This window comes from Oryzias melastigma, linkage group LG14, assembly GCF_002922805.2.
Source record: "Oryzias melastigma strain HK-1 linkage group LG14, ASM292280v2, whole genome shotgun sequence".
Classification (NCBI taxonomy): Eukaryota; Metazoa; Chordata; class Actinopteri; order Beloniformes; family Adrianichthyidae; genus Oryzias; species Oryzias melastigma.
The window spans coordinates 29,389,700-29,405,906 of record NC_050525.1 but is presented as its reverse complement, the minus strand read 5'-3'; the positions used below and the strand labels follow the sequence as shown (position 1 = coordinate 29,405,906).

Sequence of the window (16,207 nt, the reverse complement as noted above, 5' to 3'; positions counted from 1 at the left end):
GTATATATAAAAGAAAAAAATGGTACTAGACAAATAGAATGACTGAGTAACAACTGTTTATTTCTTTAAGCCTTTAAGCCCTGATATTTAAACATAAAATATCTAACATAGTGTAACTTTTCAATCATTCCAGTAGATTCTGAAGGAGAAAATCGACGAATCATCGTGTTAACGGTTGGAAACTCACAGTAAATCAAAGAACATAAACACTAGAGCTCTGCTGTTAAAGGGTTAAAGAAGATTTTGGCTTCTTTGAGACACTTTCAGTTTGGAACGCCAGGGGGCGGAGCCACTCAGTCCAGTCCTCTTTACGGGCCTACTTTTAATTTGATTCTGTTTTTTTTTTTTTTTTAATCAAAGTGCTGCTTTTTTTGAACACTCCAGTTTTACATTTTAGCTGAACACATTCCAGACTGCTTCGACCTGTGTACCTGTGACGCTGAGAACACGCCCCTTCCGCCTCACCTGACCCAGGAAGCTCGGAGCTCAGGATCTTTGTGGGATTCGGGATCGGCGGTCAGTCGGGTTTGTTTTAGTCTCGTTCACGGACAGAAATGCTCTTTGGTGTTTTAGATTGTTCTTCATTCGGATGGTGAGAGTTTAGGATCGTTCTGGACTTAATGAACTCAAACCGCGAGGCTTTAAGGTGAGAGGGAATCGTGTAAAGAACGAACAGGTTTATTAATTTAATCTTACCCTGATCACATAATCAATAATGACAGATCTTCGTCATGTTCCATTGAGAAGCACTTTGGTAGTTTTAGTGACGTTTGCTGTGAATGTAGCCGTCACTTTTTCATCTTTTAAAGGATATTAAGATTATTAAAGAGAATTTGACAGAAAAATCCCACATCTGTCATGGAGCACTAAGGAGACTAAGACAGATAAGTTCTTTATCTGGACATCTTGTACTCTAAGATTAGTGACGACAAACTAGAGTGTATTCTTCAGGTAGACGTGACTTTTAGACAGTTTTCAGATCATGGTGACACTGAACTCCTTTCAGCCTGTTTCCCTGTGGAGCGAGACCATGTCAGCGACCGTTTCCCGTTCTGCAGGTTCTTCTGGTCTCCATGATGCTGTAGATCCGGTCCTCATGCTGACGCTCCACCTGTCACACCTGCTGCTGGCTGCTCTGCTGCTGGCCGGCAGGGCGGCAGGTGCTGCTCCCAACAGCTCTGAGGCCGCCGTGCCCCCCTCCACGCCGGACGTCGTGGCGAGGGAGGGGTCCAGCGTCCTCATTACCTGTAACGGCAGCGGACTCCACGATGAGGTGAAGTGGTACAACTCCAGAGGAGCTCTGCTCATCGATGCTACAGGTAGGACGGAGCGTGAGACCTGCTTTTACTTTGAAAGAGTTTTTATCTCTGCAGCATCCAGAAGGAAAAATCACCGCCGAGTTCCTGTACGGTATTTTCTGAGTAAAGATCAGATCTCTGTTTGACTTGCTGATTCTAAAAACTGTGGATTTTCAGTCTAAATGTTTCTCTGAGCCAAAAGAAAAATTAAATTCAGTAGAAAAAGCATTATTTATGTTTTTATTTTATTTATCTCAGTTCTCCAAGCATTTTTAGAAATGGACAACAGGAAAAGTAACTGAAGTCCCTCTTTACTTAAACGGGGAATTTTCACCAACTTTTTTTTTAATTTGTCCAACAGATTAATTTCCATTCATGTTCTGATTTCCTAAACTGGATTTAGTGACTCCTTTATGCATATTAAACAGGTCAAATGAATAAATACGTATTTAGGACAGTTCTGGCTAAATGTGCAGTCACTGGAAATGGATGAATTCCTCTGAGGTGCAGCAGGACTGCAGTCGCTGTTGTACAGGTGTGAAATGCAGGTGTGAACACTTTCACCCCCAAACGTCTGCAGTCATTGTGTCAGAGAGACGCTGATGCAGCAAAAGGTGGTAAAGAGAACTTTCTGCTCCTGTTTTGAAACCAGACAAAGATTGTCGGGACAATGATCTTTGTGTTTGTGGCTGACGTGAAACCAGATCGTTGAAGCTGAAATCATTTCCTTCTGTTCTCTGGACGTTTGTTTTGAGCGCCGTCTCTCCGGCGCTCTTTCTCTGCGATCCTGGAGGAGAACACCTTCATGCTTCTGTGAAGACATCAGTCTATCAGAGCCGGCCGATCAGCTGTGCTGTGACCTCAGCGTCCGCCTTAAACGTGGAGTCAGTAACAATATAAAGCATTTTCAAGACCTGCAGACTGTTTCATTTATTCAATTTAAAGTGAATTTAATCTGCAAGAACTCATTAAAAGCAGCTGTGATCTCCTGTCCAATCAGTGGCAGTAAATCTCCTCCAGATCCTGATCACCTGCTGTCTGTTTGTGTGTTTCAATTAGGTTTCTGAAATGATGTTTGTGACTGAAGTCGAGCACATAGGAAAAATAAACCAGGACTGTTTAGATTTGGCAACCGTACTTAAAATTCTTTCAAGATAAAAGTGTGAATGTTTAGTCAGCATTCACACGATAGTGATTCTCCTGCTTCATCTACAGTTTTCAGCACATAAACACACTTTCAGTGATCTTGGTATCTAAACATTCAGCTCTTTCAGGACATTACTGCTTATATTTTCGATATTCATAAACTTTATAGTTTTTGAAATATTGAGCAAAATCTGCTCCATAAGAAATGAATGTGACAGTCTTCAAATCTCAACATTTTAAATATTATCTACAAGCCTTTAAATATATTCATGGGATATGTTTTCATCTTTATGGTCATTTAAAAATTAAGAGTTTAGCCATTATTTTAGCAACAGGCTAAGGTTTTTGACTAATTTAGTTTACTGAGGATTTTTAGGCTGTTTTGGAGTTTAACTAGTATTTAAGCAACAAACTAAATATGTTTCCAAATTTGTCATGTATTAGAGATTTTAAAGCAATTTTACTACAACTTTTTCAGAACTTCAGGTTAACTTCAGCGCTCTTTCATGGTTCTGTAACGAAATTTCCAGTCTTAGAGCAAATGAAACATTTTGCAAACAGCTTTTGCATTTTCAGCAAATCCCCTCAGCAATTAAAGTAAATTACGTCACTATTTTCAGCAAAAAACTTCAGCGTCTGCAGCAACTACTTTAATTAAAAAGTATTCACACTATTGCAGATAATGCAACTTTCTTGTAGTTGATATTACCTTAGTTTATACATTCCCACCGTTTGTGTGCCTGTTTTTTTACTTTTGCTTACACCTTCTATCTTTTCAATGCTAATTGTCTTTGATTTGTTTACATATGCCGGCTAAAATTCTGCTTTAGCTCATGAATTTTGTAAGATGTTTTGTGTACTTTAAAAAAACTTTCTGAATTGGATTCAATGCGTCATCCTTATAGTAAATGACAATTTGATCTCAACAGAACAAACGCAGCTGGAAATAAAACCGACACCGGGGCTTTAAGAGTTCTTAGGAGTCGGTTTGATGCCGATCTGGATGTTTTTACACAAAAAAGAAGAAGATAAAATCAAAACGAGTTTTTCTCCTTTTAAAGCCGGCTGAGCTGCTCCTGGAGGTCACGTGACGTAGAGAATTAAAGGTAGATCAACAAAAGGATGTTAAGGATGCTCTGAAATGTTTCCATTTATTCCACAAAGTGCAAACCTTGTAGGATTCTGAAGACTGTCTTTTGTGCACGAAGGACTAGATTTCACCTAATAGAGGATCTTTGTAAATGAAATGTTTCTCTTTTACGGTTTCTGTGTGGATGTCGGCTGTTACAGCCTCAGAATCTTTGATGAAATCAGCTTTTATAGATTATCCTGAGAGGCAGACACAGACGGCGTCTTTCTGGACGAGTCTGGAGAAGTCTTGGATCCTCAGAGGGTCGATCCAGTCCTTAAATGATCTCAAACGCATTTAATCTGCTATAGAAATGTGACTGCATGGTCATAAACGTGTTCTGATTGGTTCCAGGAGGGAAATGGCAGATCCAGGAGAACGGCGTCCTCAACATCACGGTGGTCTCCTTCGAGGACCGCGGCCGCTATACCTGCGTGGCGTCCAGCGGCGGAGCTCCTTCCAGAAACTACACGGTCACCCTCCGCGTGGCCTACACCGACAGCGGGCTGGGCGTGTACTTCGTGGCGGTGTGCCTGGTGGCGTTCACCATCACCATCATCCTGAACGTGGCGCGGCTGTGCATGGTCAGCAGCCACCTGAAGGAGACCGAGAAGGTCATCAACGAGTTCTTCCGCACCGAGGGCGCGGAGAAGCTGCAGAGGGCCTTCGACATCGCCAAGAGGATCCCCATCATCACGTCAGCCAAGACTCAGGAGCTCGCCAAGGTCACGCAGTTTAAGACCATGGAGTTCGCTCGCCACATGGAGGAGCTGGCACGCAGCATCCCCCTGCCGCCACTCATCCTCAACTGCAGGGCGTCTGCGGAGGAGAACGCCGGAGCCGATGGAGCTGAGGGCGAGCAGGCGGCGTGGTCAGAGATCGAAGAGCAGGCCTCGCTGTCAGAGGTCAGCGTGCGTCTGCAGAGACGAGACGTCAGGACAGCAGAGTGTCACGAGAGCAGCCTGTGATCCACGGAGGTGAAGAACTCCATTCATGCCTCTGAAACGGTGGAATGAGATCATCGCGTTTGAACTCTCGCCAAACTTACCTCAAAGTGATGGATTCAGGCCACGTCTGGGTTCTCCTGACAGACTGGTTCTCTCTTCCTGCTCAGAAGAGCTCATTACGCTGCTCCACATTTCATCTCAGCTTTTCTCTCTGATGCTTCCACAGCCAGGTGACTTCCAGAGGAAATGTAGCAACAAAACATCCACGTTACACCCGTCGGTCCTGCTCCGGTCCATCGGTCCTGCTCGGGTCCGTCGGTCCTGCTCGGGTCCGTCGGTCCTGCTCCGGTCCGGCGGTCCTGCTCCGGTCCGGCGGTCCTGCTCGGGTCCGTCGGTCCTGCACGGGTCCGTCGGTCCTGCACGGGTCCGTCGGTCCTGCTCCGGTCCGTCGGTCCTGCTCCGGTCCGTCGGTCCTGCTCGGGTCCGTCGGTCCTGCTCAAGTCTGTCGGTCCTGCTCGGGTCCGTCGGTCCTGCTCCGGTCCGGCGGTCCTGCTCCGGTGGTCCTGCACGGGTCCGTCGGTCCTGCTCCGGTCCGTCGGTCCTGCTTGGGTCCGTCGGTCCTGCTCGGGTTCGTCGGTCCTGCTCGGGTCCGTCGGTCCTTTTTGGTCTGTTGTTCTTGCTCAGATTTGCTCTTTCAGAACAACAAAAACCTGCAGGAAATCCTCCAGATCAAATCCATATCTTTATTTCTTTATTTCTTTACTTGATAAGTTTTTTTTAACAAAGTCTGATTTCTCAGTAATATGCTGTGTGAAGCTACTGTCTCCACTATTGTGAGGTTGTAGTTTTAATGGGCTATGAAAGACAAATGTGGCCGACTTTTAGTTTTAATTTATTATTTCATGTTTTACTGATCTCATGTTGAATATTCAAGAAATTATTAAAAACAATATTTTAAACCCAGTTTATGTTTGATTCATATCTGAAAAAATGAGCGTTTTACAAAAGAAGGAAACAACATGAAGAAACGCAATTCAACAATTCTGCAAAAAAAGCCTCAAATTCCTCCTCAGACACGAGAATCACCGACTGGAGAGAAAACTTTTCACCCAGCTGCTGCTGGCAGCACTTTCACTGCACCTTCTGCTTCACTTAATGAAATAAATCATCAATAAAAAGCTGTATTTTGCTTTAATTCTTCTTCTTTATGTTTGATAATTAGGTTTATTTGTGGGTTGTAGTTTTAAGTGAGACAAACGAGCAGAGAGCTGCCAAAACAATAAAAGGGAATTATTTGACAGCGTTGTCTGTTACCTGAAACGAGCTGCAGATTAAACGGATCTCTCTATTAATTATGAAGAGCAGTTTCCATGCAGCTCGCTGCCTTTCCTTCACATAAACAAAAGATGACAATAAACAACCCCTCAAAGCTCATGAGCGCGCTGCAGGGAAACGTCCACATGGGGGAGATGTGGAGCTGCGTTTGGCGGCGGTGCGTTCACTGACCCAGCAGCTGCTGTGAACATTAACAGATGTCGGCAAAGACTTGAGGTCAACAGGGAGAGATTAACTGGCAGGAGATGAAGTGCTGCCTCTCTGGGGTGAGGTGTTGCTCTGAGTCGCACATTAGTCTCAAACATGCTTGAAGTATAATAGAACACACTGTAAAGCTGCTGCTGCTGACTCTGTCATCCATCAGGAAACACCACAGCCTCCTTTTCTTCTGGAACCGTCCGACTGTGAGCAGGCAATTTCAGATCACAGCTTTTTGACAAAGACCAGCAAAGAAAGTGAAGCAGGACATTAAAAAACACATCAATGGACGTCCTCAAAGTCAGAGTACAAACGTTCCTGGAGAAGATGTTGCTGTAAATATTTACAGGAATATCTGTGGAGAAAACAAATTCTGAGGAGTTTTCTAGAAACAAAAGTATCAGTGCTTTAGTGGAGGATTCAGACTGGATACGCTCGGTTCGCTTAAAGTGAACCAGAATTTGATTCCCCCAATAATCCGGAATAAAGTTTCAATCTGAAAACATCCAAGCAGTTTCTGATCCTGGACCAGAACCGCTCTCTGACCCATTTTTCAAGGTGGTCTTGAGTCCAATCAGACTGAGCTTCGATTCGCTCCGAGTTTTCTCAGTCTGAACACAAGTGGACCCTGATCCAGGACCAGAACCGCTCCTGGACCCATTTTTGAGATGGTCTTAAGGTCTGATTGGAGTTTCCTCAGTCTGAATAGGCTCCGTGCTCGGAGTGGAACAACTGGACCAAAAAGGCCACCATAGCTGGGCATTATGGGATGTAAACAGAGAGCTGCAGAAAGATTATTAATCCTTGGTTTGCTAATAGATCAACAGACTAATTACAAAGAGACTAAACCAAGAATGGAGATGGATGGATACTTTTAAAACCCTGATGGTCTCCATAGCAACCACAAGTCCTATTGGACAGACAAATACATTCGGGGCAAATAGTTCAGAAGTATTCATGTGTACGTTTATTTGTTACAAAAAGGTTATCAACACATTCCTAAGGTTTTCCCCGTTTTCTTGTTCGGTTCGGTGAGTTTCCTGACTTTTCTTCGGATGTTTCGGCTCTTCCGTGACCTAAAGAGACGGCATGCGAGAAGCTCGGCTCCATGAGCTCTACCTGTGAACAACAAGGCTGCTCGCAGTAACCTTGGGCTGGAGAACTCTAAAATCCATCAGTCCTCCTTCTCGGCCTCTCCAGGGGCGAGGTATCTAAACAGAATTGATTAGCTCAGCGATCGTTCATCACAGACGTTTACTGAGGAGACCGGAAGGTTTTAAGGTGGAATTTTCCATTTGGCCTTCGTTTTATTTAAATCCACTGGAGTAAAGGTGAAAACTAAAACATAAAAGAGGCTTAAAACATCTGCTTACTTCACTCATTGAAACATTGATTGCTTTCTCCGGTGTTGATTGAACAGATATTTTGTCACTCCTGTTAAAATCTTCTTGATAATATTTTTTTCTGTAGTTCAAGTTATAAACTGACCAATCAGTTGCTTCAACAAAAGTAGGTGGAGCCTGCTGGTCCAACGTTCAAAATGTTTCACAGAGTTCATCCAGCCCACTTTTAAGTGGTGTGACCTTTCAACAAGCTCCCTCCTGATTGGTGAGAGCAGTTGCTATAGAAACACAGACGGACCAATCACTGCATACTGGCAGCGGCTGGCTCCACATGGCGACTGAATTCATTTGGTTGGAGCCGGGAATGAACCATTCTCTATGGAGGGATCACACTCGGTCCGGTTCTCTGATACAGACAATGACAGCCTTAAACTGGTTTCTATGGTAACATGATGGTCTGGCTGATTGCTGCTTTGCAATTAAATGATAGCATCATTCTGATGACCTCACGGCTGGACAGACTCCTGTGCTCCACACGGATAAATGCCCCGTTCAGATGATCTCTCCCTTTGTGTTCGTCTCTGCAGCAAAGCATCACCTCAGTTGATCCACAGTCTGATGCAGCATGAAGGTTTCCTCAGGTCTGCTGGTCTCTGGCTCTACAAAGGAACATCTTCCAACACTGTCAGGCTTCGATTGAAAGCTTCTGTCTGCAAATACCAGGAACCTTTTTTTTACTCCATCTCAGCTGCCTGCTCACCAGCTGTTACAGTTCAGTAAAATTTACCTCTAACATCTGCACAGAAGCATTAAGAAGAAAAGACATCATGCAGAAGAGTGGACTTTAGTCAGAATTAGTCATAAATCATTTGAGAGGAAAATAAATCCAGATCAATCCTGAAATAATCGTTTCAGAATTTCTCAAACATCTAAGTCCAGTGTTGCTTTGGTTCTGTGAAAGCAGCAGTAAAGTAGGTCTGCAGCTCGGTCGTAACCTTCACCAAACACGGGCGATGCCGGAGAGGTCAGAACCTGCAGCTGGAGGCAAACACAGGAGCTAACAAGGAGAGGAGGCTGCTGAAACGCCCGGCTGTCAAAACATAATGGGAAGTAATGGATGTAGTAACAACATTACAGCTCACGGGGGACGCGGGTGAAGGTTCTGGGGTCGTGTCCTCCTGATGTCCAGGTATGCGTGCAGTCAAAGAAAACAGAGAAGCAACAGCCCAACAAAACACTGACTTTTACCTCACAGAACCTGGAGATGTGTGAGGATGAAATGACGAAGATTATTTCTGAAATACTTGTTTGCGTGATCATTTTCACGTTTTCCCTGCAGAAGGACACAAACATTAGAAACCAGCCAACAGCCTCTTCAAATGTTTGTGGGATGTTCATGTCATGAACGAAGGAGCTGGACCCAAAACGAGCAGAGATCCAGCTTGGAGGCAGAAACAGACACACCTGAACAGGTAAATGACAGAACAAACATTTGAACTTTGATGAGAGCTCTGCTCCACAAGGGAGGTGATCCCTGCACGAGTTTGAGGGTCAGTCAGAGGAGAACCTCCACTTTTGGGTCCAGAAACTGAGGTGTCTGTCAATATGTCAGTAACCATTTGTTCATGTGTAAATTGTACTTGTTTATTTCAATCATTTTTGTATTTATGATAATACAGAATGTGTTGTATGAGTCACAATCAAGACTTACATACACACAAATCGGGATGAATCGATTTTCTCTCCATAAATATGGCTTCACTGTAGTGAGTCAAATGTCTTTTTCATATTTCCACCTTTTGTTTAAAAACGAATAAAATGTTTTGTTTGTGTTAAATGTTTTTTTGGTTTGGCTTAACCTTTTACTTTATTGATTATCTTTACTTTCATCACCATGAAAGTAACTGAATTTATTTTGAGTAATAAAGCCGTAAAACTCATTACTGATTCTTCATAACTAGATCATAAAGTTCTTTTTCCTCCTCTTTGGTGAGTTGTGAATTTAGTGATCAATGAAAGAGTTTTTATAGTCGGTGCACGTGACTCGGGTTGCAGTTTGTTCTGGAGCAGACATTCTCAGACAGGATATGAGCTGATGAAGTTCAGACGTTAAGAGGACCAAACTTCCTGGAGCAGAAAGCGCCCGCCTCCTTTCGATGACCTCACAGACTTGAACACCAAACTATGACATACACTGAATAATGAACCCATAGATGATCGGCTGGAAAAACAGAAAAACAACAAATCCTAAACAAAAGTAAAGATAAAAGGAATTAAAATGATGCATTATTTCAGTTTCTTCCTCAACACTGTTTTCCAAGAACTGAACACGGAGCCGGGAAGAGGCTGTAATTCCCCTCATTTGAGGAGTCAGAGCAAAATTATACTTAAATGCCTTAAATTGAGGCTTTGGACTGAATAATAATAGTAAAAGAGACACTTTCATTTTAATTATAAGTGTTCATAAAAGAAAAGTTGAATGTTTCGCAGCTCCAGCCTTCATGTGACTTTTTCAATATTTGTCTTTCAGTTCAGCTTAAAGAAAGAAAGAAAATCATTGACACACAAAAAGGAACTCTAATTGGCATCCTTGGTGCATCTTCACCTTTTACTGAGATTTTAAAAGTTAGATTTTTGAGAAACAAAAGCAGAAATAGTTTTTTTTCCTGAATAAAACTGTTTTATAAAGTTCTACTTTTGCTGTTTATCGTGAAAAAGTTTATAAAACCAAACCTGCAAAGTGAAGAGGAAAAAGGCTGAGTATCAGGCTGATGTTCAACCTCAAAAAAGATGAGAAAAATATCTAGAAATACAAAATAAAAGCCTGTAAAACTGTACAGGGGGGGGGGGGGCTCTCCAATCATTGAAAGAAAAACTTATTTTAGAAATAAATACTGGTAAATAAAGCATCGAGCGGACGCTACTCGCCATCGACGCCCACCTTTGACCCAATCTCACCTGCTAAGCAGCAACTACACCCCCCTGCCCCCCCCCCTTCTGTTTCTGTAATTCTGTATTTGACAAATTCATGTAAAAAGCACTTTTTCTTTTCAAAATGGCGCCTTTTCTGTTGGTTTTATCACCATAGCAACCATTTTATGATTTGCTTGCCTGGGGTCACCGAAGAGTTCAACATGAGTTTTATGAGAATCGAAAAAAGTACATTTTTGATTTCCTTGGCAACAGAGGATTAGCTAACCACGCCCACATTCCTAAAATAGTCATATCTTATGTTATGCTGTTGTGTTTAGGTCTTACCAGGAGTTTATGCATTGATCTTTCACAGTAATCCGTTTAAAAATGTGCGAGTTATAGGAGAACGGCACATTTACGAGCTCGCCACGTGCACGCCGTTCAAATTCTACAACTTCTAATTCCAACATTTTTGAAGAAAAAGTTCACAATGATGCTTGAGAAGTTACAAGACGAAGAACTGTAGGATGAGTTGTCGTTTGGAGCTGGTACTAAAAGGTGCACTTTTTTTGTAATTCAAGATGGCGGCCTCTGTCCAAGGTCAAAGGTCAATGAAACTTCTCTGGTGGTTGCAGACAGAAGCTGGCAACATGTTTGTGAAATTTCGTCAAAATAAATAAAAATTAAAGTGTCATTTTGCCATCTTGTGGTAAAATGAGAAAATTTCCAAATCCCAAACTTTGCTAAAAAATGGCCGCCAAGTCGAAGGGGGTGTGGCCATCCCATAATAGTTTCACATGTTCAAGCGTGTTTTGGTTTTGTTAGTGGATTTTGAAATATATATATAGATATATATCTATATATATATTTATATAATTCGTGGCTCCATAAGCGTTTTTTTGTTTTTTTTTGGTTTCGCTCGCTGTGATGTCATCGTCTTGGGGGAGGAGTTTCGTTTATACTGAAAATTCCTTTTCTCCAGGTACTAGGAGGATGCAAATTTTGGTGAGTTTTTGTGCACGTGGGGGGGTTACATTTTCGCTCAAAGGTGCAGAAATGTTTGGTCCTTGCAGTCGGAGACGGGCACCCCCACATGCTCGTATCTGGGGGGCTGATGTGACCGAGGTGAAAATGTCTGAGCAGAAACACAAGAGAACGTTGGTGGAAAAGACGACGCTGCACATTCACACACACATTTTTCTGTTATTACTCCTCCAACATGCAGATTCACCGTTTGACATGTCGGGTACAGTGAATATTTCAGGGTTCATATTTCAGTGTCCGTTTCAGGGCCGTTTGTTCCTGGTCTGCGAACAGTTTCTCAGCTCAGACTTCACTGGAAAAAGCAATAATGAAGCTTATGAAATATGGATTGACCATCTCTACCTTCATCTTCCTCCTCTGACAGGTGGATGCGCTCCTCTCCTGGATGACTCTTTAATGTAAAGCGTTCCCGCTCAAATGGAGGGTTTTAGCGGCGCCTCTATTTACATAAGTCAGAGTGAGCCCGGCCTTCAGCGGCGGTCTCCGGCTGCACCGCATCATTTCAGCTCTGCCAACACGGCTGCATATGAGCTGCATGGTAATACCACTTTGTCATATTCAGGTCATGGCAACTGGCAAGTCAATTATCCAGCCTGTGCTCAATCTTCAAAGCGTGACACATGGCAAACGCGTTTACTATGCATGAGCGTGTACGCTGGCAGCGCACGTTTCCTCCTGCATTAACACAGTTTAATGACGCTTCAGGGAAGACGCCGCCGTGAAACAGCGGTTTGAGGAATAAAGCAGCTTTCTCCTCTGTGGTCTGTCACTGAAGCAGACTCTTTGGTTTTCACACCGTAAAGAGAACATTTTGGAGATTCACAGGAACTCGCTCGTCTGGTTAGTGTATTGTGAAATGTTGGTAATGATAATGGAAGTTACACGCTCTTCTGACATACGGGTGATGCTGTTGCACGGTGTCCTTACGCCACTCTGCAAGCTTTAGTGCTAAAAGAACCATTAGGGACATTTTTTCCTGACCAAAACTCAGCGAGAGTCCCCAAAAATATGCAATATTTCATTATTTATCTTTGTGACAAATGTAGCCGTTCATCTACAGCTGAAATATGTACATCAATGACACGATGGGAATTTTATGTTTCTGTAGGCCAAAAAACTATTTTAACTTTTTTGTTTTTAGCAGAACATTCAGTTTCAATATAAAATAAGATGAAACTATTTTCTTGAATTAAAACTTTGTTTTCTATAATCATTTTAACCATCCTTTTTTAACTGTCAAATATCAGCCTCTTCAGGGAGCGACTGGCTCTGGCGGTCAGCAGTCTCCCTGATGTCTTTCTGTTTGGCCGAGGGTCCGATCCCTTCTACGTTTACCAGCACACTAATCATTTCATTTGGTTCCTGTTCAGGACTCAGTTTCCTCTTTTCTTAATAAAACTGTGTTCCTCATGTTCCTGGTGTCTGGTTTCATATATCCCCCTTTTTGGTCCCCCCACCTCCAGACTGAGGCCGCTGTTCCTAACAATGGTGTAGTTTATAACAGGCGCCGCGGTTGACCACGATCCCTTCACCGTCGGGTCTATTCTGACCCATGTCAATTCTGGCAGGAAGTTACGCGAGAAAATCTTTCAATTTTCAAAATATACCAATTTCTCACAATAAAATACAGCGATATAAAATGCAATCGTATTTTTGTATCTCAACAGACTATAGAGATGAAAATAAACACAAAATCAGACACAGACAATGAAACTCACAGATCAACGTAGTGGGCTGACCATGGAGCGGGGGATGGGGTGGGGTACTTTTGAGTGTCTGATGATAGCAAAAAAAAAAAAATCTTAAAATAACCAGAGCCGAGCAGAAGCGCCTGTTTAAATGTGTCTGGTGTGAACTGGAGGTTAAACGGATACCGCGCTCTTCACCCTCACACCACTTCGCTTCTGCATCGCCCGCAGCACGCCTGTAGATAAAAATGTGCATGAACATTTTCTCTACAGTTCTGGTCCTTATAGTTCAGTCTGATACCAGGTGTTGTTTCATCAAGAAGCAGGTAGATGGACAGATGCAGCAGACCTCAAGAGGACCGGAACTGGACCCCCCCCCCAGACAAACAGACCAGAACTAAGACACAAAGACCAGAACTGGGCTAGCTTCATCAGTCCAACCAACGTCCTTCACTGAGGTCATATGGTTGCAGTCGGACACATCGGTCCCTCTCAGGTGTACAGACATCTAATCTTCATCTAATCTGCTTCAGGTTAATCCTCCTTGATCTATGGGATCAGCTTCAAAACAATAAAAAACTTGCCAGATTAATCCACATCCGGCCTCTTGTGTGATGGATTTTGACACTCCTGCTCTCCCAGATCTGACTTTTTCAGACTGAAAAGTGCTCTTCCCTCCATGGCAGGACCATCTGAGTGGACTCATGCGGGGATGTGGGAGCAGATGAGCGTGAGGATTAGAGCAGAGTGTCCTTGTGTTACTCACAGGGCTGAAAGAGCGCCGTCTCTCCCTCTCCGGACCCGTGGGACGTCATATCATTTTAATGCCTCATTTCTCCAGCATCTCCAGCCTTGGGTTCATTCCTCTGATGTTCTCATTAAGCTGCCCCGTGTGGCTGCTCTTGTATGACATTGACAATCTATGTAAATGTCTCATTTCACGTCATGTTTTTCAGGCTGCAAGCAGAACCTGGGAGGCCTCTGCGTGTTTCTGTCAATTAATCTGGGAGGCAGGAGCAGGAAATTATGCAGCCCAGTCACGTTCAGGAACCGCGGCTATTCACTCTTGCAAAAGAATTGCTCATTTTTCTTCCATATTGAATCCTGGATTTCTGCCTGATAGAATATTATTGTTATGTGAGGTTTTCATAAAGCGGGAGCCGTGGCGAGAAGAATGGCAGCCTGAAAGCTGATCTTGGCAGAGATGGGCCGTCTCCGGCGTCAGGAAAGCGCCTTTGTTTCGCCTCTCTCTGCTGAATAGAGCCGCGGAGCCGTCAGTGCACGTTTGCTCATTTGGAAGTGCACCGAGTTTTTCCTGGAAGCATTTACACAAGATGCAATGCCACATGGGAGCAACAGCTTGTGTAAACAGAATCTGATGCGGAAGCAGCCACCCGAACGCAGCAGACAGACTCTTGTAGGCACACATTTGTTTTGCCCCAGCTCCTCAGAAGAAGCAGACTTTTCTCTAACGCAGGAATCTGCCAGGAACTCTCTGGTGTCTTCATTTCAAGGCTTAGATGTCAATAACAGAGAAATTAACTCCATTTATGAGTCTAGAAAAGGCTTTTGATGCAGAGAGCAGACGGCGGGTTCAGGCTCACCATTTATTATCCACTGTGATGGAAATGGAGTTTTTCATGTTTCTGACGATGGAGGACACGTCTACAGGAATGAAATTAGATCGAGAATGTTTTAATTCCGATCCATGAGAATCCGGAGCAGATGAAAAGATGCTGTTGGAAGAAAATCGTATTTGTGACGTAGAAAATAGGCTGGGCGGAGCCACAAGGTCCCTGCTCTCAGGAATGGGGAAGGGGAGTGGGGGCGGGCTTACTCCAGTCCCGCGAGGTGAATTTCTAGTGAACTCCTGCCGCTCTGCAGAAACTATGTACTAGAGAATAACACACTTTAAAAAGGAACATTTTGTCTAAAATGGTCATCATCATAATTCAGAGATCACTGAGAATGCTTTAAAAATAGATCAGTTCAGACATTTCTACAAACTTTTGACTTTTGATAACAATTTTTCTAAAAATAATAAATCTGTACAAAGAAAACTTTTCATGTTGATTGTTTTGTTTCTCCACATGCAAATGTTTGTCAGCCAGTTTTAAAGTTCATGTATTGTTTTGGAAAGAATCTCAAAAATACTTTTCCTTATTTCTTTTATCCTTTTATAAAGAAACAGAAAAATAAAAAGCATACAAATAAATATTGTGCTGCTTATAAAGCAAACAGAACTGTAACAAATATCTGAATACTGAGATATTTACAATCTGTTCTCAAACATTGAAAATGAATATTTGCCCTCCTTATAAACTGGTTTGTAACATAAAAGCGGTTCAGTAAAAATAGACTTCATGGAGTCTAATCACTGATCCAGAAGAATATTAGAGTTTAAGTTTATAAACTAAAGTTTACTCTCTCAAGTTTTTAAATTAATTAATTTAGATCTTGTGCACTTATATATATTTACTTATACAATAATATTTACAGATTCTGAGACTTAAAACACACATTTCAACAACTGTTATTTTTCAGCTTGAAAAGGAAACATCAAATAATTTTCAGAGTAAAATGACTTGAGGTTCCCATTTTCAAAATAAAACAGTTTTACTTTATTTTATTTTATTTATTTATTCATTTATTTGACAGGGACATTGCACATTAAAAAACATTCCTGCCAATGCACCAGATTCAGCTCAAAAGCTATTTTTCATCTGCTGTCCCTGGACTGATGGTAAAATCGTCTCCTTATAAGAACAAAGTTAAAAACAAAATGTAATACCAGTAAAAGCACAGTAAAAACATAACATTTTTAAAAAGTTAAATAAGCACACACAATAAGATAAATTACAAAAGTAATAGATAAAAAAGAGCAGACGCAATCAAATGAATCATAACAGTTGATTGTAAAATGGGCTGTAGAGTAATCACATGTAAAAACGTACATTGAAATCATTTGAAAACAAGGAACATGAAGACATTTAAAAGACCTGAGAAAATTATGGGTATTAAAATATTATAGATGCTGACATATCTGATGTGTCACCAGCAGGTTCTTAAGATGTTTCTGAACAGTGAGCCCAGTTCTCTGGTGTTCTGAGGGACAGACTTCATTCCTGTGTCGCTGTAACTGAGAAGGTTTTTTGGCTAAAGACTC

The 16,207-nt window shown here is 42.4% G+C and overlaps 1 protein-coding gene across 2 annotated transcripts; it reads left to right on the top strand.

Annotated features, from left to right (window-relative positions):
- The first annotated feature begins 217 nt into the window (after window positions 1-217).
- On the top strand, window positions 218-5,479 carry LOC112138746 (microfibrillar-associated protein 3-like). Of its 2 annotated transcripts, none has more exons than XM_024261387.2 (3): window positions 218-516; window positions 1,059-1,319; window positions 3,928-5,479. In XM_024261387.2, exons 2-3 carry the CDS (start codon window positions 1,097-1,099, stop codon window positions 4,539-4,541), a joined length of 837 nt encoding a protein of 278 aa, XP_024117155.1. In that variant the 5' UTR covers window positions 218-516; window positions 1,059-1,096; the 3' UTR covers window positions 4,542-5,479. The 2 variants fall into 2 exon arrangements, with proteins under 2 accessions (XP_024117155.1, XP_024117147.1); XM_024261379.2 differs by having other exon boundaries at window positions 219-646.
- The last annotated feature ends 10,728 nt before the right edge of the window (window positions 5,480-16,207 follow it).

Coding starts and splice junctions, on each gene's coding strand:
- LOC112138746 (XM_024261387.2), top strand. CDS start 1,097: ATGCTGACGCTCCACCTGTCACACCTGCTGCTGGCTGCTCTGCTGCTG. Junction 1,320..3,927: donor TCTGCTCATCGATGCTACAG/GTAGGACGGAGC, acceptor GATTGGTTCCAG/GAGGGAAATGGCAGATCCAG.